General features: G+C 45.0%; 2 protein-coding genes across 2 annotated transcripts in view; both read left to right on the top strand.

The window, feature by feature from the left end:
* Nucleotides 1-7,328: 7,328 nt before the first annotated feature.
* LOC310672784 (vomeronasal type-2 receptor 26-like) lies at nt 7,329-15,481 on the top strand (the record flags this gene model as incomplete). Its single annotated transcript, XM_083430435.1, has 6 exons — nt 7,329-7,546; nt 8,908-9,190; nt 9,486-10,295; nt 12,070-12,297; nt 13,225-13,351; nt 14,571-15,481. 6 exons carry the CDS (start codon nt 7,329-7,331, stop codon nt 15,479-15,481), a joined length of 2,577 nt encoding a protein of 858 aa, XP_083286561.1.
* A 2,556-nt stretch (nt 15,482-18,037) lies between these two features.
* The window catches only part of LOC310672786 (vomeronasal type-2 receptor 26-like), a gene marked incomplete at its 5' end in the record, with an annotated part of 64,519 nt that continues 56,945 nt past the window's right edge, over nt 18,038-25,611 (top strand). The window contains 4 exons of the mRNA XM_083430444.1: nt 18,038-18,222; nt 19,719-20,010; nt 20,355-21,167; nt 22,185-22,412. Of these exons, the coding sequence (XP_083286570.1) occupies nt 18,038-18,222; nt 19,719-20,010; nt 20,355-21,167; nt 22,185-22,412 (1,518 nt within the window). The remainder of the gene's footprint in view (nt 18,223-19,718; nt 20,011-20,354; nt 21,168-22,184; nt 22,413-25,611) is intronic.

Here is a 25,611-nt window from a genome sequence, read left to right on the forward strand (position 1 = left end):
AGACCCGCTGAAAGAGGCTGTCATTAAACTGCTTCTTAAAAAAACATCTTTAGACCCGGCCAATATGGCCAACTATCGCCCAGTCTCAAATCTTCCATTCTTGGGCAAGGTGATTGAGCAGGTGGTTGCTGAACAACCCCAGGCACGCCTGGAGGATGGGACAATTTGGATCCCTTCCAATAGGGATTCAGGCCTCACCATGGGACTGAAACTGCCTTGGCCGTGCTGGTCTATGATCTCTGGCGGGCTAGGGACAAAGGTGAGAGCTATTTCCTAGTTGTGCTGGATCTCTCAGCAGCTTTTGATACCATTGACAATAACATCCTTCTGGACTGTCTTTAGGGGCTGGGAGCTGGGGGCTGCTCCTTTCTCCTGGGCCATGTCCAGAAAGTGGTGGGGGGGGGATGAGTGTTCAGACCCCTGGGCTCTTACCTGTGAGGTACCTCAGGGTTCTGCCCTCTCCCCCATGCTTTTTAAGACCTACTTGAAGCTGCTGGAAGAGATTATCAGGGGGTTTGGGCTGGGTGCTCAATATGGGGATCATACCCAGCTCTACCTCTCTTTTAAATCAGAACCAGTGAAGGCAGTGAAGGTCCTGTGTGAGTGCCTGGAGGCAGTTGGAGAATGGATGGCAGCTAACAGATTGAGGTTGAATCCTGACAAGACAGAAGTACTGTTTTTGGGGGACAGGGGGCAGGCTGATGTGGAGGATTCCCTAGTCCTGAATGGGGTAACTGTGCCCCTGAAGGACCAGGTGCACAGCCAGGGAGTCATTTTGGACTCACAGCTGTCCATGGAGGCACAGGTTAATTCTGTGTCCAGGGCAGCTGTCTACCAGCTCCATCTGGTACACTCCCCTCAGTGGACTGTAGCCACAATGTGAGTATTTGATTTATAAGGAATATCCCACTGAAGAAAGAACGAGTCTCTGCATACTGAACAAATACATTGACTTGTCTCCATGTGAGAAACGAATCAACGTTCATTTTCACTTCATACTGAGTCATTTCTGGGATTCTGTATGAGATGGCAGCACAAATCCCATTCGAGGTGAGCATAGGGGTCAAGGATCTCATGAACCTTTCTCCGTTGTCATTGTTTGGAGCAAAGAGACTTATCCACGTCCATCTGAAATGCAGGAGCGACTTGACAATCCCAGTGTATTGGTGGTCATCTTTGGGGATCATCCGGTAGAAAAAAGGGAATTGAGTTTTATCATTGATGTCATGGTAGACGAAACCATAACTAACCTGGAAGGGAATGGAAGAGAAAAGTGTCTTGCTTGACTTCCATTGAATCCTCTTGTATGCATCTCATCCCCATATCACAGAATTTCCATATCAAATATATATATATATATTTATTAATAGAGAAATTGTGCCAGGAACAATCCTAACCAGGTCTGCTAAAAAGCAAGACATAGAATTTTTTGGGAATTAGCCCCAGGTAAGTTGGATTCAGTTGCAGCCTTGGGCTACACTTGGTGACCAAACCCTAGTCAGACTAACATTATGTCAATAGACTCTCTGTTGTATTCATTCTGTGTGGATTGGAGTGAAATTCAACACCCTGTAATCCAGAAGGATTTAGAAAGAAAGAAGGCTGTTGAAAGGACAAATAAAACTTGAGACTGACAGTAACTTTGCCCATCAGACAGAGAACAAGGCCATTCAAAGCAAAGTGAAATTAAAGTGCACCCCATTTCACACCTGTGGGATTTTGTAGATGCCCAACATGTTCGAAATATGGAGAGAGATTTCAGAGTCTGCACCATCTAAAACAGCCAGCAGGTTATTCTGCCTTCCACACCTGTAGTTTGGAATACTTGCATGTCTGGTATAGAGTAGCTCTACCATGGCGTCGTATGTGATTCTTGCATTGTGATAGTTCTCAAAGATATTGTAGCCCAGGGTGATGTTGGGTAAGAGCCTGGGATTCTGGTTGATCTCGTGGATGGCAAGCAGGAAGGCCAGCTTGTGGAGTAAATCTATGTCTTTACTTCTGCAAGATATCATATATTCTGTATCATCACCCTCAATTTAACAACACATGTAACTTTCTGCACTCTGCTACGTGAAGGGAATTTTCAAGCAATACAAATTTAGTTTTAGGGTGATACTCACGTTCAGTCATAAACAGGCTTTTAATAGCCAACCCACCTTCAAATGTTGGGACAATCCTCACCAAAAGGCAAGGCAGATGTGTCTATCCAATAATGTAGTGGTATATTCAGAAGCGAAGGTTTCTATCATGACAGTCACAGCCATGCCACCTTCTAAGATTGCACAGCCTTACCAGAAAGACTTTTCATACTATGTCATGATACAATAATAAAATTGAAAATGCAACTTAAAACCAATAAACAGCAAAGCAAAAGGAAATAAAGCATTGATCCAGGGGATTTGGAGACATACATCAGGGCCCAATCTTATGGGTCAGGTAAAAGCTTTAATCTGTTATCAGAGTGTGCTATTCAAAACAAGATGGTGAAGGGTTCATATTACTGGAGGGTTCATATTGCTCCCTTCCAGAATCACATTGCAAAACAGAGACATATGAAGAGACTGGGATTTAGCAGGGACCAATGCAAGGAAATGCCCACCAACTCTTTTAAAGAGGTTTAAAGCATTAGATTTATGGTTTCCTACCATTAAACTCATCCCCACATAATTTATGGTACTTACGGAGATATGTGGATAAAAGGAACCTGGGAGAACGAGACTGGCCAGGATGCTCCAGTTTGTGTGGGGGAAATCCCACCGATGAGATGGTCTCCTGTGCTATAGTAGTTCAAGGGTAAGCCTTAGTCTTAGCTGGAGGGGAGGTTGTAGCCTCTGCCTGCCCCTCCTTAGTTGAGGGAACCCTGTTTAAGGGATCTGCAAGGAGTTGCTTCTGTTGGGATGCCATAGCACTCCTCCAAAGGGAACCCTCAAGGGGTACCCCTATTTGATGTAGGTCATAGTCCCCCCTTCTCATGGTGTCAGTTACCCTTAGATAAGCACCATAGAAGATGGGCTGGATTTAGTTAAATGTCTTCACCCAATGCCTATGCCAAACCTTTTACATCTGTATCCGATAAAGTTGTGACCTCTTTGAACCCAAAATCTGTATGCTCATGTCTTAACAGGTGACTCAATACATAAGGAGTGACTTGGTCACGGGGCCTTGGCATGCAAATGTCAGGTTCGAAACTTAGGCGGGATGAACCAGCTGCACAACTTTAAAATGCGGGACACGTGGCTTGCCAGTAATGCATGTGTAAAGGATCTAGGAGGCTTAGTAGACCACAAGCCTTAACATGAGTCAACAGTATGATGTAGCAGTGGAAAAGCTAACATTATTCTAGGTTGCATCATCAGACGTATAGTGCCCAGAACAAGGGAAGCAATAGCATGGAACACGTGCAGTGGAGGGCAACCAAGATGATCAAGGGTCTGGAAGCCTTATGATAAATGGTTGAGAGAGTTGGCTATGTTTAGCCTGGAGAAGAGGACAGTGAGAGGAGATGTGAGAGGCATATCTAAAGGGCTGTCCCATGGGAGATGGAGCGAGCTTGCTTTAGCCTGCCCTGGAGACTAGGACCTGAAGGAATGTGGGAATTGCACGAGATCACCCACAGGATCCCTTCTAATTCTACAATTCTATGATGATGATGAAGAAGAAGAAGAAGAAGAAGAAGAAGAGGAGGAGGAGGAGGAGAAGAAGAGTTTGGATTTGATATCCCGCTTTATCACTACCCTAAGGAGTCTCAAAGCGGCTAACATTCTCCTTGCCTTCCTCCCCCACAACAAGCACTCTGTGAGGTGAGTGAGGCTGAAAGACTTCAAAGAAGTGTGACTAGCCCAAGGTGCATGTGGAGGAGCAGAGACGTGAACCCAGTTCCCCAGATTACGAGTCTACCGCTCTTAACCACTACACCACACTGGCTCTCCAGTGAGTCTCCAGTGAGTCTATGTGTCTGTTGGATGTGCGTGTGGAGTTTGGCCTAAACTTTGCTAAGAGACAACTAAGAGACATGCTGGATCATACCATAACTTTGGAGCCACATCTGTGACTTTCTGCAAATATGTTTCTCTCCAGCTCTGCATTTGCCCTTCGTCAGCAAGAGACTCCAGAATATTGCAGAGATGAAACTTCTTTAGATGAAACTAATGGACTTCAATGTCTGTACACTAATGCACAAAGCATGGGAAATAAACAAGATGAGCTTGAGCTCTTGGTACAGCAAACTAAATATGACATAATAGGCATCACTGAAACCTGGTGGGATAAGTCCCACGATTGGAATGTAAAAATGGAGGGATACAATCTATTTCAGAGAAACAGACCAGACAAGAAAGGAGGAGGAGTGGCGTTATATGTCAGGGATGTGTATACCTGTGAAGAGATCCAAGATTTAGAACCTCAAAGCCAAAGTGAGAGCATTTGGGTCAAAATTAAGGGAGAGAAGAATAATAGTGACCTCATTGTGGGAGTTTACTATAGATCCCCAAGCCAAACGGAGGACATAGATGATGCCTTCCTGGAACAGATGGCCAAGCATGCAAAAGGAAGGGAGATAGTAGTAATGGGGGACTTCAATTACCCAGATATTTGTTGGAGGTCAAACTCAGCCAAGAGCATAAGGTCAAACAGATTCCTCACTGGCCTTGCAGACAACTTCATTGTCCAGAAAGTGGGAGAAGCAACAAGAGGAACAGCCATTTTAGATCTGGTCCTAACCAATGTCGATGACCTGGTTAATGGGGTAGAAGTGGAAGGATCATTAGGCGCAAGTGATCATGCTCTTCTGAAGTTTACTATACAACGGAAAGGAGCAGCCAAGCATACTAGGACTCAATTTCTTGACTTTAAGAAAGCCGACTTCATAAAACTTAGGGAAGTGCTGGGTGAGATCCCATGGACAGTAATACTAAAAGGAAAGGGAGTTCATGATGGCTGGGAGTTTGTTAAGAGGGAGATAGTAAAAGCACAACTTCAGGCAATACCAATGAGACGGAAACATGGAAGGTGCCTAAAGAAGCCAGGGTGGCTATCTAAAGAACTTTTAACTGAGTTAAGATTAAAAAAGGATGTGTACAAAAAATGGAAAAGGGGGGAAACCACCAAAGAGGAATTCAAACAAATAGCCAGCACGTGTAGACACAAAGTCAGAAAAGCTAAAGCACAGAATGAACTCAGGCTTGCTAGAGAGGTTAAAAGCAACAAAAAAGGCTTTTATGGGTATGTTCGTAGCAAAAGGAAGAACAAAGAAACAGTGGGGTCACTCAGAGGAGAAGATGGTGAAATGCAAACAGGGGACACAGAAAGGGCTGAACTCCTCAATGCCTTCTTTGCCTCAGTCTTCTCCGATAAAGAAAACAATGCCCGACCTGAAGAATTTGGAGGAAATGATTCAGCAGAGGAAACACAGCCCAGAATAACTAAGGAGATAGTACAAGAATACTTGGCTAGTTTAGATGTATTCAAGTCTCCAGGGCCAGATGAACTGCATCCAAGAGTATTAAAAGAACTGGCAGATGTGATCTCAGAACCACTGGCAGTCATCTTTGAGAATTCCTGGAGAACAGGCGAAGTCCCGGCAGACTGGAGGAGGGCAAATGTTGTCCCTATTTTCAAAAAGGGGAAAAGAGAGGACCCAAATAATTACCGCCCAGTCAGTCTGACATCAATACCAGGGAAGATTCTGGAGCAGATCATTAAGCAAACAATCTGTGAGCACCTAGAAAGGAATGCTGTGATCACCAATAGTCAGCATGGATTTCTGAAAAATAAGTCATGTCAGACGAACCTGATCTCATTTTTTGACAGAATTACAAGCCTGGTAGATGAAGGGAACGCAGTGGATGTAGTCTACCTTGATTTCAGCAAGGCATTTGACAAGGTGCCCCATGATATTCTTGTAAAGAAGCTGGTAAAATGCGGTCTTGACTATGCTACCACTCAGTGGATTTGTAACTGGCTGACTGACCGGACCCAAAGGGTGCTCATCAATGGTTCCTCTTCATCCTGGAGAAGAGTGACTAGTGGGGTGCCACAGGGTTCTGTCTTGGGCCCGGTCTTATTCAACATCTTTATCAACGACTTGGATGATGGACTCAAGGGCATCCTGATCAAATTTGCAGATGACACCAAACTGGGAGGGGTGGCTAACACCCCAGAAGACAGGATCACACTTCAAAACGACCTTGACAGATTAGAGAACTGGGCCAAAACAAACAAGATGAATTTTAACAGGGAGAAATGTAAAGTATTGCACTTGGGCAAAAAAAATGAGAGGCACAAATACAAGATGGGTGACACCTGGCTTGAGAGCAGTACATGTGAAAAGGATCTAGGAGTCTTGGTTGACCACAAACTTAACATGAGCCAACAGTGTGACGCGGCAGCTAAAAAAGCCAATGCAATTCTGGGCTGCATCAATAGGAGTATAGCATCTAGATCAAGGGAAGTTATAGTGCCACTGTATTCTGCTCTGGTCAGACCTCACCTGGAGTACTGTGTCCAGTTCTGGGCACCACAGTTCAAGAAGGACACTGACAAACTAGAACGTGTCCAGAGGAGGGCAACCAAAATGGTCAAAGGCCTGGAAACAATGCCTTATGAGGATCGGCTAAGGGAGCTGGGCATGTTTAGCCTGGAGAAGAGGAGGTTAAGGGGTGATATGATAGCCATGTTCAAATATATAAAAGGATGTCACATAGAGGAGGGAGAAAGGTTGTTTTCTGCTGCTCCAGAGAAGCGGACACGGAGCAATGGATACAAACTACAAGAAAGAAGATTCCACCTAAACATTAGGAAGAACTTCCTGACAGTAAGAGCTGTTCGACAGTGGAATTTGCTGCCAAGGAGTGTGGTGGAGTCTCCTTCTTTGGAGGTCTTTAAGCAGAGGCTTGACAACCATATGTCAGGAGTGCTCTGATGGTGTTTCCTGCTTGGCAGGGGGTTGGACTCGATGACCCTTGTGGTCTCTTCCAACTCTATGATTCTATGATTCTATGATTCTATGATTCTTTGCCTTATAATTATCCAAATCATAGTGATTTGTTCTTGCCAAAGGTGTTTCTGCAACTTTCCAAAGCATCAGAAAGAATAGAAGCAAGTGGTTATTTGCTGCACTGTGGTTTTTTTGGAAAGTGTCAGAGACAGATGGAGTCAAGATTTCCCATAGGGGAAGTGGGATATATTCCTGTCTGGGGTTTAATGGCTCTGAAGCCATAGCTGAACAGCATGCATACTGGTGAAACCACACCAGCTTTGGTCTTGCAAGTGTTTTCCGCTTCTTCTGCTTAACTGTCTCTGGAGGTAAAAGCAACCACAGAGGCAGAATGATATTCCTGCTGTTGCTACTGCTGCTGCTAATGCCCCATGAAGTATGCGGGAAACTGAAGGCAACATGCTCCTTGAATATGATCAAGGAAAAAAACGAAGCATTCAATTTCTACCGGCCTGGTGAATTCTTCATTAATGGGATTATATCTCCAAGAAATATTTATAAACAATGGCCATACAACTTTTCCCAGACCCCCTCACCGAAGCTTCTAGTGTAAGTAATTATAGGCAGATGAATGTCATCATCATTCCAAAGTTTTGCATATATCAGGGAAACGGCTATTATTTCAGGTCTGGGAGCCTGTGATCCCCTAGCAATTGCTGAATTTTAGCTGCCAATCATTTGCCCTGCTGGCTGAGGCTGATGGGAGTTGGAGTCCAGCAGCAGGATCCTCCCCACATCTGTCCTATTTTCTTGTTCCCTGGCTCTTCCTGGCTAAAATGCTGCTCTAGCTAGGCTGCTGTGCTGCCTGTTGAAATGGCAGCAGAAGAATGCAAATGACTTGCTGGAGATAAAAATAATGCATTGATTTAATGCACCTGTTTGAGGATTAAACTATCCCACCTGCATGAGGAGAGTGAGGGTGGCATGAAACATAGGGAATTTCTGAAAAGCCTGGATTTTTTCCCTTTCATTTTTATCTGTAAGCTGTTCTGAGTCCCATTGGGGTAAAGGTGGAGTATAAATATACACTACTATGAATAATACAGGGACGCGGGTGGCGCTGTGGGTAAAACCTCAGTGCCTAGGACTTGCCGATTGTATGGTCGGCAGTTTGAATCCCCGTGGCGGGGTGAGCTCCCTTTGTTCGGTCCCAGCTCCTGCCCACCTAGCAGTTCGAAAGCACTCTTAAGTACAAGTAGATAAATAGGTACCGCTTTATAGTGGGAGGTAAACGGCGTTTCCGTGTGCTGCGCTGGTGCTGGCTCGCCAGCTGCAGCTTCGTCACGCTGGCCATGTGACCCGGAAGTGTCTTCGGACGGCGCCGGCTCACGGCCTCTAGAGCGAGATGAGCACGCAACCCTAGAGTCGGACACGACTGGCCCGTACGGGCAGGGGTACCTTTACCTTTACCTTACTATGAATAATAATACTGTTTGACATTTCTATTCCACCTTATTCCACCTCCCACAAACATGGGATTGTTACGTGTTACATGTCTGTTTACATTCCAGCACAGCTTCCTGGGAACTTCCATTTGTGTATAGTTTTCGCTTTGGCTGTTCTCTCTGAGACGACGAGAGAGAGAGATGACATGTTTCTTTGTCCTGATTTATGATTAATAAATCTGTAGTTGTAGTATGCTTCCACAAGCCTCACGCCTATTCTGTGTGTGCAATTTGATAGTGTGCCCTGGCTCTGAAGCCCGGGTTGCTGATTTACGTCGGAGCAGAGGTGATGGTCTTCGCAGAGGGACAGCTGGAAGGGAACGACCTAGCCAGGACTAGCCAGCTGGCCTCCTGGCCCTCTGCATGCCAACACATACTGGATCTACAAACCATGATTTGAAGACAATGTTGGTTTTCATTAAATGGCGAATAGTGGTTTGACACCTTTTGATTTCTTTATTGCAGTTCAAAAAGTTACTACTACTGGTACATCTTACTCTTCTTGTTCACCGTCCAGGAGATCAGTCGGGATCCCAGGCTCCTACCCAACATCACCCTGGGCTACAATCTCTATGAGAACTATTTTGATAGAAGGATGACTTCCAGTGCAATGTTGGACCTTGGCACAAGCAATATTCCAAACTACAGCTGTGGGAAAAGGAGTAAACTTCTGGCTGTTCTTGAAGGGGCTGATTCCGTCATCTCAAAAGAAATTTCGGACATGTCAGGCATCTACAAAATCCCACAGGTATGAAGTTGTGTGGATAGAAAGACAGAGGACAACTTTGGCAGCATAGAATTCCACTTACTCTTCATGTGGGTCAAGAAGGGGCATCACAAAGTGGGAATTCCTTAGCTATAGCATAATATCTGATCCAGGGACCTTTCTTCTAGCCACTGCCAAATTGGCACCCTCCAGATATTTCAGACCAAAATTCCCATCAGCTCCTGCCAGCACAATATTTTAATCATTTCAGGTAAATAAATATCTCTTCCCTATTTTGATTGGCAATCACACACTTTTTTCTTCATTTCCTCACAAGGTCAGCTGTGGCTTTACACATCATCTTCATAATAATAAAGCCCAGTTCCCTTTTGTCTACCGGATGATGCCCAAAGAAGAAATTCAGTACCAGGGGATTGTCAAGTTGCTCCTGCATTTCAGATGGACTTGGATCGGCCTCATTTTTCCAGACAATGACAATGGAGAAAGGTTTGTGAGTGCCCTGGCATCCCTGACTATCAAGAGTGGAATTTGCATTGCCTTAGAAAAAAGAATACCAGAAGACAATCAAGTTGAAATGTTCAGACTGAGTAAACCAGTTGCCATATGGAAGCAAGTCAATGTATTTGTTTACTATGAAATCACTCGCTTGGGATGGAATCCGATCATGCAGTTTCAAGAAAAATTTGAGAAAGAAATTGGAGCAAAAGTCTGGATCTCAACAAGTTTTCAGGAAATCAATGTGCATTTGTCTGCTCCTCCAAATTACTTCCAGTACATCCATGGCTCTTTGTCCTTTATAATGAAGCCCCAAATAAGGAGAAAATACCAATACTATGTACCAGAATCCAATCTTCTTGGACAGTTTATCAATAAAGCATTCCGTTGCTCATATTCAAAGCACATGTTGGCTGTAAAAGGTCGGACAAGATGCAGAGAGAAGGAGAAACTGGAGACGCTGCCCCAAGTGGAGCTGGAGAGAGCCCTGTCTCAAGACAGCTATATCACGTACTTCAGTATCCAAGCTGTGGCTCAGGCCTTAAAAGCCGCATATTCAGTCAGATCAAAATTCATGTTGATGGTGGGTGGAAGAGACAGGTTGGAGCATCAAAAGCTGCAGCCATGGCAGGTATTCCCTTTCCCTTTTTGCAAACTGCAAACCATTGTCCCAACTCTGGAATGAAACTTACCCATCTCCTCATCTCCATTTTGGAGGAAATTCTAATTAGTAAGGCCCATGGAGAAAGCAAACATTTCTGCCCTTTCTGGCAGGGGGGAAACTAGGCTTTATTTCACCTGGGTCAAAGACCCAGTTTGGCACACCCCCATGCACATTGCATGCGCATTTTCATGCACGCATGCACAGGCTGGGAGCCTAATGGCACCCCTCTGGAAGCTTCACCCAGGGCAAAAAATACAACACCTGGCTAGCCCCTGGCCCCATAGCTATGGCTCTAGAAAATGTTGTTGTTTAGTCGTTTAGTCGTGTCCGACTCTTCGTGACGCCCTGGACCAGAGCACGCCAGGCACTCCTGTCTTCCACTGTCTCCCGCAGTTTAGTCAAACTCATGCTGGTAGCTTTGACAACACTGTCCAACCACCTCGTCCTCTGTCGTCCCCTTCTCCTTGTGCCCTCCACCTTTCCCAACATCAGGGTCTTTTCCAGTGAGTCTTCTCTTCTCATGAGGTGGCCAAAGTATTGGAGCCTCAGCTTCACGATCTGTCCTTCCAGTGAGCACTCAGGGTTGATTTCCTTAAGAATGGATGCATTTGATCTTCTTGCAGTCCATGGGACTCTCAAAAGTCTCCTCCAGCACCAGAATTCAAACGCATCAATTCTTCAGCGATCAGCCTTCTTTATCCAGCTCTCACTTCCATACATCACTACTGGGAAAACCATAGCTTTAACTATACAGACCTTTGTTGGCAAAATAGAAAATAGCAAGTTTCTATTAAAAGCTTTATATAACACTCTTTGCTCCCCCCCACCAAAAAATCCTCAAGGTGGTTTAACATTACAAAACAGCTGTGGATAGAATAAAACACAATGCAAGAATGTAAAAATAGCATGAAAAGCAGAGCACTTTTCATCTTTCTATAACACCTTATTTGAACAAAATTGCCTTCAACCATTCTAGAATGCACACATAGTAATTGTTACTAAATTTACCTCTATGCTCATAAATAAGAACAATGAAATATTATGAAAAACTGTGCCCTCCCTTGTGGAATTGTGCAAGTTCTACCAAAAGCTGCTGCTGTCTGAAGGGAAGGGGGAGACTTCATATCTGCAGGCTTCCACATGATCTAGTGATCAATGTTTCATTTCACATGGAAGTATGCAAATGTAAAAGTTTCCCTTTCTTTTACATATTTGCGTCAGAAAGTGGGGATGCTTCATACAACCACAGATCCCCCTTATATGCTGCTCTTGACTGTGAGTAGACCTGCTAGGGTCTTCTCTGTAGTGGCCCCCATACCATGGAATAACTTCTATAGAGATACAGAGGGTGTTGGGGTAATGGTGTCTCACCAGCTGCTTCTAACAAAGCTATTCAGAAAGGCTTCCAATTACACTGATGTGTAATACCGACTGTAGATCTACTATCCAAAGTCAATGCGTTGGAATACATTTTATAGTGTGTTTTAATAGCATTTTTTATATCTGTGTAGATCCAGCCAATTTTTTTGTATTGATCTTATTCTGTACAGCACCTTGTTATTATATATAAAAGGTGGTCTTTGAATGGTTAAATAAATAAAATGGAATGCCTATAAGGGCTTATCAGAACAGATGAGATGCACACTGGCCCCAATTCATAGGAGCTCAAAATGTGTAGGGCTGAGATACTCAATAGGGTTTCATATATTTTTTTGTACTGGGCCTTTCCTTGTCATTCCAGCTGCACCCTTTCCTAAGAGAGGTCCAGTTTCTGAATACTTCCATGGGGAGCCTACATTTGGATGAGAATGGGGAGCTGCCAGCCAACTATGATATTGAGAACTGGGTGATGTTTCCTAATAAGTCTCGTGTTAGAGTGAAAATTGGGAGTATAGAGAGAGAGACTTCTACTGAGATAAAGTTCACCATTAACTTGGAAGCCATAGTGTGGCCCAAATGGTTTAACAAGGTAGAGGAAACTTTATTGATGTGACATCTGGCAAGCTCAAATCATTTGCTGGATAATTCCAAAAGCACAAGACCCTCCAAGTGTCCCTATTTTCCAGGGACAGTCCAGGATTTACAGAAACCATCCCAGTTTCTGATTTGATCTCAGAATGCCCCTCTTTTCCTTAGGTAAAGGTAAAGGGACCCCTGACCATTAGAGTTCCAGTCGTAGACGACTCTGGGGTTGCGGCACTCATCTCACTTTACTGGCCGAGGGAGCCGGCGTACAGCTTCCGGGTCATGTGGCCAGCATGACTAAGCCGCTTCTGGTGAACCAGAGCAGCACACGGAAACGCCGTTTACCTACCTGCCGGAGCAGTACCTATTTATCTACTTGCACTTTGACGTGCTTTCGAACTGCTAGGTTGACAGGAGCCGGGACAGAGCAACGGGAGCTCAACCCATTGCGGGGATTCAAACTGCCGACCTTCTGATCGGCAAGCCCTGGGCTCTGTGGTTTAACCCACAGTGCCACCAGTGTCCCCTCTTTTCCTTAGAACGTCCCTATTTTCATCAGAGAAATGTTGGATGGTATAGAGTTATGTGACTCCCCCGAGTCAAGGGGGAAAGTAACTATACAACTTGTAGAAGACACCTGAAGGCAGCCCTGTATAGGGAAGTTTTTTTAATGTTTTATGCTTTATTATTTTTTTTATATATGTTTTGAATATAAATGTTGGAACCAACAAGAAGCACACCACAGGGGTCTCCCAGCCATGCCTTTCTTCTGCAAATTGCTTCCCTGAAAAAAAATTATGCCTCGGGTCAGTGAGAATTAAGCTCCTGCTGAGTCATTTGCAAACTCAAATTCCAAACTTCGTATGAATCCCGTAAACACAAATACTTCTAACATGTTTCCTTTAATGCACAATCTTCTCTTTATGATTAGACTGTGCCTTGCTCCAGGTGTACCAAAAGCTGTCAGCTTGGATTTGCTAAAGTGGTTCCAGAAGGAGAGCCGGTTTGCTGCTATGCATGTGCTCCATGTATCGAAGGGACAATATCCACTCAAGAAGGTGGGTGACTCCAAGGGTGAGGGCATTGCTTGGGAGAATGTCAACAGGGAAAACATTCATAGAATCATAGAATCATAGAATCATAGAGTTGGAAGAGACCACAAGGCCCATCGAGTCCAACCCCCTGCCAAGCAGGAAACACCATCAGAGCACTCCTGACATATGGTTGTCAAGCCTCTGCTTAAAGACCTCCAAAGAAGGAGACTCCACCACACTCCTTGGCAGCAAATTCCACTGCTGAACAGCTCTTACTGTCAGGAAGTTCTTCCTAATGTTTAGGTGGAATCTTCTTTCTTGTAGTTTGGATCCATTGCTCCGTGTCCGCTTCTCTGGAGCAGCAGAAAACAACCTTTCTCCCTCCTCTATGTGACATCCTTTTATATATTTGAACATGGCTATCATATCCCCCCCTTAACCTCCTCTTCTCCAGGCTAAACATGCCCAGCTCCCTTAGCCGTTCCTCATAAGGCATTGTTTCCAGGCCTTTGACCATTTTGGTTGCCCTCCTCTGGACACGTTCCAGTTTGTCAGTGTCCTTCTTGAACTGTGGTGCCCAGAACTGGACACAGTACTCCAGGTGGGGTCTGACCAGAGCAGAATACAGTGGCACTATTACTTCCCTTGATCTAGATGCTATACTCCTATTGATGCAGCCTAGAATTGCATTGGCTTCATTCACTTTCTATAAAGACTCTGAGGATTTTTTAAAAAATGTTAACCCTTTTTGGCTTCTATATCTTCAATCAGCTTCATTAATTCAAAGAAGTTGGTGGAAACAAATGATCTCAGGGAAGCAATCTGTGGGCTACAAGCTGGTGATCATAGAGAATCAATTACAGTGCCTTCAGAGGTCAAATATTTCTATAAAATAAAACCCGTTCACATGGAGCAGGAACATGGAGTTGTGTCTTCACTATATGGCAAAAGATGTACAGCGAAGACACCATCTCTGTGGAGCCTCTCTGCATTTCCTACATCACAATACAGGATTATTTTGAAGATAAAAACGGGGGGAAACTTTGTGCAACACCTCCATTTCCTTAGAGGCAAGGGATGGTACAATGTTAAACAGTAAATTAAGCATTGAAAAACAAAATTTTGTTCATTTCCTGTTATAAATTCTTGTTGACATCAGCATCTTAAAAAATATATGTAACGCAGCACAAAAGGCTATGCAGATATCTAAACGGTACTAAGGCACCATTTTTCTCCTCCTCAGATGCAGAACATTGCACCAAATGTCCAGAAGATCAATACTCAAACACATACCGAGATCAATGTGTTCCCAAAGTTATTACATTCCTGGCCTATGAAAACCCTTTGGGGAGCCTACTGGCTTCCATTGCTATATCCTTGTCTTTAATCACAGGATTCGTTTTAGGAATCTTCATTAAATATAAAGAAACTCCAATAGTCAAAGCCAACAACAGGGACCTCTCATACATCCTCCTCATCTTCCTCCTGATTTCCTTTTCCTCCTCCCTCCTGTTCATTGGCGAGCCAGGGAAAGAGACCTGCCTTCTCCGGCAAATGGCCTTTAGCATCATCTTCTCAGCTGCTGTCTCTTCTGTTTTGGCAAAAACCATCACTGTGGTGCTGGCCTTCCTGGCCACTAAGCCAGGGAACAGGATGAGGAGATGGCTGGGGAAGAGTCTAGCCAACTCCATTGTCATTTCCTGCTCCGGTGTCCAAGTTCTCATCTGCACCATCTGGCTGGGCATCTCTCCCCCATTCCCAGACTCTGACATGCGCTCTCAGCCTAAAGAGATCATCCTGCAGTGCAACGAAGGGTCTGCTGCCATGTTTTACTGTGCCCTTGGCTACATGGGCTTCCTGGCTGCTATCTGCTTCGTGGTGGCTTTCCTGGCCAGGAAGCTTCCCGGGTCCTTCAATGAAGCCAAGCTGATCACCTTCAGCATGCTGGTCTTCTGCAGTGTTTGGGTGTCCTTTGTGCCCACCTACCTGAGCACCAAGGGGAAATACATGGTAGCCGTGCAGATCTTCTCTATCTTAGCCTCCAGTGCTGGGCTTCTTGGCTGCATCTTCATCCCAAAGTGCTACATTATTATACTAAGGCCCGATCTGAATACAAAGGGACAACTGACAGCAAAAGCTAAAAATGGCATCTAATTCTTCACATATTCAGTTTTGACACCCGTTTCCCACTACAGTTGTAATGAAAACCTAATAGTTGTTGTGGGAATATGTATACTTAAATATACATCTCTCTTTACCTTTTATTAGTCACAAACAATGAAAAAGAAGCCCTGGATCACATCCCTACACAGTTTCAGATCAGACTTTAAGGGATATTGCTGTCTGTGATCACGCTAGGGGATTCTTCTCCCAGGGGTGGGGAACACTGCCAGAGCAACTGCATGCTTGTCAGACACCCTCCAGGTGGATGGTGGCTAAGGGGGATGCAGTGGGCATAGGCCGGCCCCACACTGCTTTTTCTTAGAATTCCTGCTCCATGACTGCAGTCATGGGATTTTTGTCAGTATATGTTTTGACTCCACAGAGTTGGAAGTGACGGAGACAGGATGTTTGTGTTACTGTGTTCTGTGATGTGGGACTATTGTCCTTTGTTCTTTTTCTCTTTGCTGTCTGATGCTAGAGAGAGGGGGAGTCATATTGCAGCGCTCCGTGTGTGTTTATATGTAAATAAAGTAGATTAGCCAAAATGCTGAGTTGCTGAGGTCTGTCATGCGAAATGCGCAAACTCTGCAGATCCCTAAGTGTGCCGGTGTCGGTTGGCATCAGTTGCTGTGATGTTCGGGCAGAAGAAAGCTTATGAAGCTCCTGAACGATCAACCAGGAGGGAGGGAACATGCCAGTCATGCCAGGGTCCTACTCGAGTGTAGGCTGAATTCCTGGCACTTTTGTGGACAGTGCTGACTGCAGGGCACCTGAGCTACCGGATACCTCCCAGGTGCCCTCCAGCTTTACTCTGTTTGTGACCTGACCATATAACAACTAGATTTCTTGACTCCAGAGTGGCAGATTAAATTGGTAAATGATCTAGCTGTTCACCGCAATGTACCTGTTTATCAGTTACTCCAGGGATGAGTTTTAGTTCCATGCAAACACTGATACACACATTTGCTTTATTTATGACACCTTGACATTTTGAAGACATCCCATCAGATGTCAAAGCGATAAACAACTACCTGACATTCAGAAGACATCTGAAGGCAACCCTGTTCAGGGAAGTTTTTAATATGCGACATTTTAGTGTATTTTTCATCTTTGTTGGAAGCTGCCCAGAGTGGCTGGGGAAACCCAGCCAGATGGGCGGGGTACAAATAATAAATTATTATTATTATTATTATTATTATTATTATTATTATTATTAAAGGCTTGTTTCCCCAAATTTATGTCATGTGAGCACAATAGAAATCCTAAGGAATAAATATTAAACTGTACATTTCAAAGGAAGCATTTAATGTTCCTTTTTCATATGAGAATTCCCTCTGCCCTTTTACACAGGAATCAATGAGGTCCTATGAGAGCCAGTGTGGTGTAGTGGTTAAGAGTGGTAGACTCATAATCTGGTGAACTGGGTTTGCTTCCCCGCTCCTCCACATGCAGCTGCTGGGTGACCTTGGGCTGGTCACACTTCTCTGAAGTCTCTCAGCCCCACTCACCTCACAGAGTGTTTGTTGTGGGGGAGGAAGAGAAAGGAGAATGTTAGCTTTGAGACTCCTTAGGGTAGTGATAAAGCGGGATATCAAATCTAAACTCTTCTTCCTAAACTTTATTTAAGTCATAGCCGTTTGTATGGGTAATTCAGCATTCTGTTGCTCCAATGTTATACACCACAATGTTCTCAACTGCAGTCTCCTAAAGGACCCCAGACTAAGGAAGGGTGAGAGATTGCTATTGTTTTGGACAGATCATTGTTTTCGAGTGAAGAGCTTAGCTCTCACGGGCATAGACTCTTGATCCTGACTGACTCTTCAGTATAATGTATATTTGCTCCCATCCCTATTTTTTTGTGGGCCTTATATGCTCATGCCCTATATTTCTTGCCCTGAATGTGAGCTTCACAGAGATTATTCACTACTGGGAGATCCATGGAGCTGGACTAGATGGGACTTTGGTTTGATCCAGCTGCCAGGATCTTCTTAAGTTCTGTGACCAAAGTTCAGGACAAATTCCCCACCACCACCACCGCCCACCCTCATTGAGTCATGTCAGACTTTGGAGATGCATATTGCAAACATGTTTTTCTCCAGCTCTGCTTCTGCCATTTGAGTCTCAAGAAAGTTGTAGATACGAAACCTGTAATTATCAAAATTACAGTGATGTATTTTTCTCAAAGCTCGAGATATTTTTAGAGGTTGCCTAAGCACCAAGGTCAACAACAGCGTAAGGCTATTAATTCCACTGTGCCCGAAAAATAAAGTGGATGCAGAGAACAATTCCTGTCCCTGAGACAGATTGAGTCAAGATTTAGTGCAGGTGAGAGGCAATGTGTGGTTGCTGTGTGACTTTTAATATCTCTGAAGCCCTTGTTGAATACCACCCAGACTGGGAAAACCACTGTAACTTTGGTGTTGCAAGTTTTCGGCTTCTTTGAATTAGCTGGCCCTGGAGGTGAGCAGAACCACTGACAAAGGAGGTGGTGGTGGCATGGACAGAGGGAGATTCCTTCTGTTTCTGCTGCTGCTGCTGTTGCTAATGATGCCCCATGGAGTCTGTGAGAACCTGAAGGCAACGTGTCCCTTGAATCTGATTAGAGATCAAAATGAGGCACTCAATTACTACTGGCCTGGAGACTTCCTCATTAGCGGGATCATATCTCCAAAATATATTATTGAACAGCTTCCATATGTATTTTCTCAGATCCCCTTCACCAGGATTAAGGAGTAAGTAATAGGAAGAGGGATGCCATATTTGTCTGCCGCCAATCAAATGGTTCCTATTTCATAAGGCAAGAGCCCCTATCTCAGTACCAGGGAGCCTGTGGCCTTCCAGACATTGTTGGACTAAAGCTCCCATCATCCCTGGCCATTGGACACTTTAATTGAGATTCCTGCATTGTAGGGGGTTGAAATTGATGACTCTTGGGTTACCTTCCAACTCTACAGTCCTGTGATTCTATGACTGTCATAGCTGGCTTGGGTTGATTGGAGTTGGAGTGCAGGAAAAGATTCCCCCATGTCCTATTTCTTTGTTCCCTAGGTCTTCCCTGGTGTAACTCACTGCTAGTTATGCTGCTCTGCTGCCTTTTGAAGATGGCAACAGAATACAGTCCAGGGACTCCCTCATCACTGAAGTCAGATCACCACAATATGAACAAGAACTATTCAGCTTTTTCACACACACCTGCAGCATGCTTCTATGTTTCTGCAATAGTAATAATAATAATAATAATTTATTATTTGTACCCCGCCTATCTGGCTGGGTTTCCCCAGCCACTCTGGGCGGCTTCCAACAAAGATGAAAAATACACTAAAATGTCACATATTAAAAACTTCCCTGAACAGGGCTGCCTTCAGATGTCTTCTGAATGTCAGGAAGTTGTTTATCGCTTTGACATCTGATGGGAGGGCGTTCCACAGAGCGGGCGCCACACTACCGAGAAGGCCCTCTGCCTGGTTCCCTGTAACTTGGCTTCTCGCAGTGAGGGAACCGCCAGAAGGCCCTCGGAGCTGGACCTCAGTGTCCGGGCAGAACGATGGGGGTGGAGACGCTCCTTCAGGTATGCTGGACTGAGGCCGTTTAGGGCTTTAAAGGTCAGCACCAACACTTTGAATTGTGCTCGGAAACGTACTGGGAGCCAATGTAGGTCTTTCAAGACCGGTGTTATATGGTCTCGGCGGCCGCTCCCAATCGCCAGTCTAGCTGCCGCATTCTGGATTAGTTGTAGTTTCCGGGTCACCTTCAAAGGTAGCCCCACATAGAGCGCATTGCAGTAGTCCAAGTGGGAGATAACCAGAGCATGCACCACTCTGGTGAGACAGTCTGCAGGCAGATAGGGTCTTAGCCTGCGTACCAGGTGGAGCTGGTAGACAGCTGCCCTGGACACAGAATTAACCTGTGCCTCCATGGACAGCTGTGAGTCCAAAATGACTCCCAGGCTGCGCACCTGGTCCTTCAGGGGCACAGTTACCCCATTCAGAGCATGCATCTCCAATTTTTTCTTGCTTAATGGACATACAGACCACTATTTGCTTTCATTATCTGAAATGGCAGTTAAGAGCTGGGATACTGCAGTTGGTGGAGCATGAGACTCTTAATCTCGGGGTTGGGCAAAAGATCCATGCATTGCAGAGAGTTGGACCAGATGACCCTCGTGGTCCCTTGCAACTCTCAAATTCTAAGATTCTGTGACATCTCCTAACTGATCTATTTATTGCAGCACAAAAACATGGTACAACTGGCACGCCTTATCCTTCATGTTCACCGTGCAAGAGGTCAACCAGCACCTCAAGCTCTTGCCCAACATCACTCTGGGCTACAACCTCTATGAGAACTATTTCAATGCAAGGGTGACTTCTGATGCCATGATAGACTTGCTTGCAGGTGGTGGAAGCAATATTCCAAACTATAGCTGTGGAAGATGGAATAACCTTCTGGCTGTTCTTGAACGGGCCAATTCTGTAATCTTGAAAGAGATTTCGGCCATGTCTGGCATCTACAAAATCCCACAGGTATGAAGAGAGACAGTGCACATTGTCAGCTCCTACTTTCTCTTTAGGGCAGTCCAGAAGAGACTTTACGAAGGGCAGGGGGATCCTGAGCTATAGATCATAGAATTGGAGAGTTGGAAGGGACCCTGAGGGTCATCTTGTATGTCTTTTCTTCTCCTCCCCCTCCCAAAAAACCCCCTCAGCCTTCACCAACATGGCACCTACCAGATGTTTCAAACGAAAACTCCTATCAGTCCCAGCCGGCACATTTTTTGTCAGATATTACCCATTTCTGGTAAGAAAATGCATTTTTTCTTTATACTGCAAGCAAAAGAAAGCACTTAATCTCTTCCTTTCCTCACTAGATCAGTTATGGCTTTATTGCTCAGGTTCTGGAGGATAAAACTGAGTTTCCCTTTGTCTACCGGGTGGTCCCCAAAGAAGAAACTCAATACCTGGGGATTGTCAAGTTGCTGCTACATTTTGGATGGATGTGGATTGGCCTCATTGCTCCAAACAATGATGGTGGAGAACGGTTTGTGAGTGCCATGACATACCTTATGATCAAGAATGGAATTTGTGTTGCCTTATCAAAGAGACTAGCAGGAAATTATCCTCAGCAAATAATCAGCCTGAGTGAAGAATTTTACCTCTGGAGACAAGTTGGCGTATTTGTTTTCTATAAAAACACTCGCATGGGATGGTTTCGAATCATCTCATTTCAAAGCATATTTGAGAAAGAATTTGGTGCAAAAGTCTGGATATCAACAGCTTTTCAGGACATCAACTTGAATTGGTCTTTTTCTCCAGATTTCTTCAAGTACATCCATGGTTCTTTCTCCCTTGTGATGAAGAGCAATTTCAGAAGCACCCAACGCGACTACTATGAACCAGACTCCTCCCTTCTGAAGCATTTTTGGGAGAAAGTATTTCATTGTTCATATTCAAAACATGTATTGGCTGTGAGAGGTTGGGCAAGGTGCAGAGAAGGGGACAAACTGCAGACTCTGCCCCAGGAGCAGCTGGAGGGAGTCCTGTCTCAAGACAGCTATGGCACTTACATTAATGTTCACGCTGTGGCTCAGGCCTTACATGCTGCATATTTATCTATATCAAAACAGATGTTGATAAGGGGTGGAGGAGACAGGCTGGAACTTCAAAGGCTACAGCCATGGCAGGTATTTCCTTTCCTTTTTTGCAAACCGCAATCCATTGCCCCTTTTCTCAAATCAAATTTAATTGTGAGAATTGGGGTGGTTTTTTTTTTTTTCATTTTAAGAGACAAATCTAGCGTATTTTTCGCTCTATGACGCACTTTTTCCCTCCTAAAAAGTAAGGGGAAACGTGTGTGCATCATATGAAGCGAATGCAGGCTGTGCAGCTATCCCAGAAGCCAGAACAGCAAGAGGAATAGCTGCTTTCGCTGCGCAGCAATCCCTCTTGCTGTTCTGACTTCGCTTCGCTGGAGAGGCGCTGTGCAGAGAGGGAGAGCTGCGCAGCACCCCTTCAGTGAAGCGGGAGGAGAAATGGAGCCCCTTCTGTTTCTCTGTTTCTCTGTTTCTGTTTCTCTGTTTCTTCTCCCGCTTTGCTGAAGAGGCTCTGCGCAGAGAGGGAGAGAATTTTTTTTTTCTTGTTCTCCTCTTCTAAAACTAGGTGTGTATTATGGTCGGGTGCATCTTATAGGGCGAAAAATACAGTGATTAGTGATTGCCTGATGAAAGCCATCCTTTCTGCCCATGCTGATTATCTCAGAACACTCCCCACTCCAATATTGTGCTTCTTCCCTGGTGACCTTAGAAAGAAACAGATTTCTTAGCTGAGGTTGAACTCTCCTCCTCTCCTCCTCTGTCTCTGCTGGGCCTTGAAGTTGCCCATCAACAGTTGAACACAGATGGAGCAGGCATACAGACCTCCTGGTTACAGTCTTCTCCATTATGGTGAGATGAACTGTATTTTATTTTTCTATATTGGTTAGACTTTTAAAACTTTTGGGGGGGGGAGGTAGTTTGTATTGACCATTTTCTGTATTGCACCTTATTATTTTATATGAAATTGTATATAAATGTTCTAATAAAAACAGAATGCTTGAATAGGGCTGATAAGATGAGGTGTCCACCAACCCCACTTGAGCAGGACTATGATATACGCAATATTTTCATGGTTTTTTAACACTGGTGTTTCCCCTGTCATTCCAGCTTCACCTTTTCTTAAAAGAGATCCAGTGTTTGAATACTTCCAGAGGTGGACTGTGTTTGGATGAGAATGGGGAGCTGCCCACTGTCTTTGATATTGAGAATTGGGTGATGTTTCCCAATCAGTCTCTTGTTCGAGTGAAAATTGGGAGTCTAGAGAGAGAGGCATCTACTGGGATAAAGTTTATTATTAATGCAGAGGTCATTGAGTGGCCCAAGCAGTTTAACAAGGTAGGCAAGGATTGAGCATCCTGTTTTGCCACTTAAGGTGAGACAGGAAGAGCCACTTTGTCCTGCTGCTGCCACTGCTCCTGCCACCAACTACCTGCTCCTGCTGCCACTACACACTCTGCCCATCAGCTGCTGGCATAGAAGCTGCCATTGGTACCTATTTTAGGCAAGATCACACCAATTTAGGCTGATCTTGTCCCAAATGGCTGTGATTTTGCCCCAAAATCAGTGCTGATGGTACCAGTGCTTCTCCACCACCTGTGCATGGGTGTGCTGCCAGGGGAGACCTTCCGAAACCTGAAGCAGCAACCACACCTGCCTCATAGCTTGGCTGACTCTGCTTTCATTCTTCCTTGTGTAACGGCTGCAAAATGGCCTTGTAAGTTTGACCAGTTGTGTCTTAACTACCGATTACAAGCTGCCACCACCACGCCCTCTTGCCACAGGCAGCACAGACATGAAAGGGATCTGGGATGGTCAAGGAAGTAGTGGCACCTGCCCTGTGGAACGCCCTCCCACCAGATGTCAAAGAGAACAACTACCAGACTTTTAGAAGACATCTGAAGGCAGCCCTGTTTAGGGAAGCTTTTAATGTTTGATGCATTACTGTATTTTAATATTTTGTTGGAAGACGCCCAGAGTGGCTGGGGAAGCCCAGCCAGATGGATGGGGTATAAATAATAAATTATGTTGTTGTTGTTACAATCCTGGGATACTGAGATAGGACGACTATCCAGATTCAGTTCACTTGGGGAGTGAAGGCAACAGCACCTACCTCTTCCCAGGGCCTGCTTTTCTCTCACCTCCAAATGTTACACTCTGTAGAATTCACCCAGCATAGCCATGTGAGAGATGACCCAAATCCTGAAGTGTGGCAAAACTCAGAGTAAGCAGATACGTCAAAGAGGTTTCTCTGATGTACTGTTTTGCATCAAGAGTGTTTTCCTTGAAAGAAAAACGGATGGGGTTAGTGGGGCTAGAAATCTTTATGGTTCCTTTTCCAACTCTATGAATACAGTAGAGACAAATACTGCTAACACTTTCCCCTTAATGCACCTTATTCTCTTTATGGTTAGACTGTGCCTCGCTCCAGGTGTACTGAAAGCTGTCGCCCTGGATATGCCAAGTTGGTTCTAGAAGGAGAGCCAGTTTGTTGCTATGCTTGTGATTCATGTGTGGAAGGGACGATCTCCACCAGGAAGGTGGGTAACACCAGGGGAGAAGGCATACCTTCGGAGTATCAAAGGAGGGTGGAGAGTTACCCAGAGACGTTTCGTTTGAAGATTCTAAAGACACTTTTGAATCTAGGTCTTTTGTTGGTTTCTCCATTGTTCAATGTCTTCACATCGAGTCAGCGTGGTGTAGTGGTTAAAAGCGGTGGACTCGTAATCTGGTGAACCGGGTTGGCTTCCCCGCTCCTCCACATGCAGCTGCTGAGTGACCTTGGGCTAGTCACAGTTATCTGAAGTCTCTCAGCCTCACTCACCTCACAGAGTGTTTGTTGTGGAGGAGGAAGGGAAAAGGAGATTGTTAGCCACTTTGAGACTCCTTCAGGTAGTGATAAAGTGGGATATCAAATCCAAACATTGGGCCACAGTGATCCATGCGACGGTCACCTCCAGGCTTGATTATTGTAATTCGCTCTACGCGGGGCTGCCCTTGAAACTGACCCAGAAACTCCAGCGGGTGCAGAATGCCGCGGTGAGGCTCCTTAAGAGGTCCTTGCCGTGGAATCACATTCAACTGCACTGGCTCCTGGTGGAGTACAGGGTCAAGTTTAAGGAGCTGGTTTTGACCTTTAAAGCCCTATGCGGCCAAGGACCCACGTACCTACGGGACTGCCTCTCCTGGTATGCCCCACGGAGGACCTTAAGTTCCACAAATGACAACATTTTGGAGGTACCAAGTCGCAAGGTGGTTAGATTGGCCTCAGCTAGGGCCAGGGCGCGGGTGGTGCTGTGGGTTAAAGCCTCAGCGCCTAGGGCTTGCCAATCGAAAGGTCGGCGGTTCGAATCCCCACGGCAGGGTGCGCTCTCGCTGTTCGGTCCCAGCGCCTGCCAACCTAGCAGTTCGAAAGCACTCTCGGGTGCAAGTAGATAAATAGGGACCGCTTACTAGCGGGAAGGTAAACGGCGTTTCCGTGTGCGGCTCTGGCTCGCCAGAGCAGCGATGTCACGCTGGCCACGTGACCCGGAAGTGTCTTCGGACAGCGCTGGCCCCCGGCCTCTTTGAGTGAGATGGGCGCACAACCCTAGAGTCTGTCAAGACTGGCCCGTACGGGCAGGGGTACCTTTACCTTTACCTTTAGGGCCAGGGCCTTTTCAGTACTGGCCCCAACTTGGTGGAACACTCTGTCACAAGAGACTATGGCCCTGCGGATAGGGCCTGCAAGACAGAGCTGTTCCGCCTGGCCTTTGGTTTGGACTCAGTCTGACTCTTATGTTTCCCTCCCCTTATGGTTTTGATCTATGGGCTACTTTTAAAATGAGGCTGCATTTTAAATTGTATTTTAACCTGTATTTTAAATTGTTTTTTTTTTAGTAATTTTACTGGTGTTAGCCTCCCAGAGCCCAGCTCTGGCCGGGGAGGGCAGGGTATAAATAATTTATTATTATTATTATTATTATTATTATTATTATTATTATTATTATTAAATCCAGGAAGTGAGCTGAAGGAAATTATTTAAAAATAAGTATTACCTCTCAGCTTTATCCAACATCATAAAGTTGTTTTGGAAACCAGAATGAGAAATATCTCAAGCTCCAACTCCTTAGAGGAAAGGCAGGATAAATGTGCAGACCTTCAATAATGAACATTTTCATTGCTTTCCCTATTAAAAATTCTTATTTCCTTCCCACCATCAGCATCTGAGCCCAAATCTACTCTTTTCCCCCCTCCTCAGATGCAGAACATTGCACCAAATGTCCAGAAGATAAGTACTCAAACAACAACCGAGATAAATGTTTTCCCAAGATTATCATTTTCCTATCACATAAAGAAAACCTGGGGATTCTCCTGGCTTGCTTTGCTCTATTCTTGTCGTTAACCACAGTTATTGTGTTAGGAGTCTTCATTAAAAACAAGGACACTGCTATAGTCAAAGCCAACAACCGGGATCTCTCTTACATTCTCCTTGCCTCCCTCTTGCTTTCCTCTTTGTTCTCCTTCTTGTTCATTGGCCAGCCAAAGAATGTGACCT

The sequence above is a fragment of the Podarcis tiliguerta genome, assembly GCF_965153285.1.
Source record: "Podarcis tiliguerta genome assembly, chromosome: 2".
NCBI classification, from domain to species: Eukaryota; Metazoa; Chordata; class Lepidosauria; order Squamata; family Lacertidae; genus Podarcis; species Podarcis tiliguerta.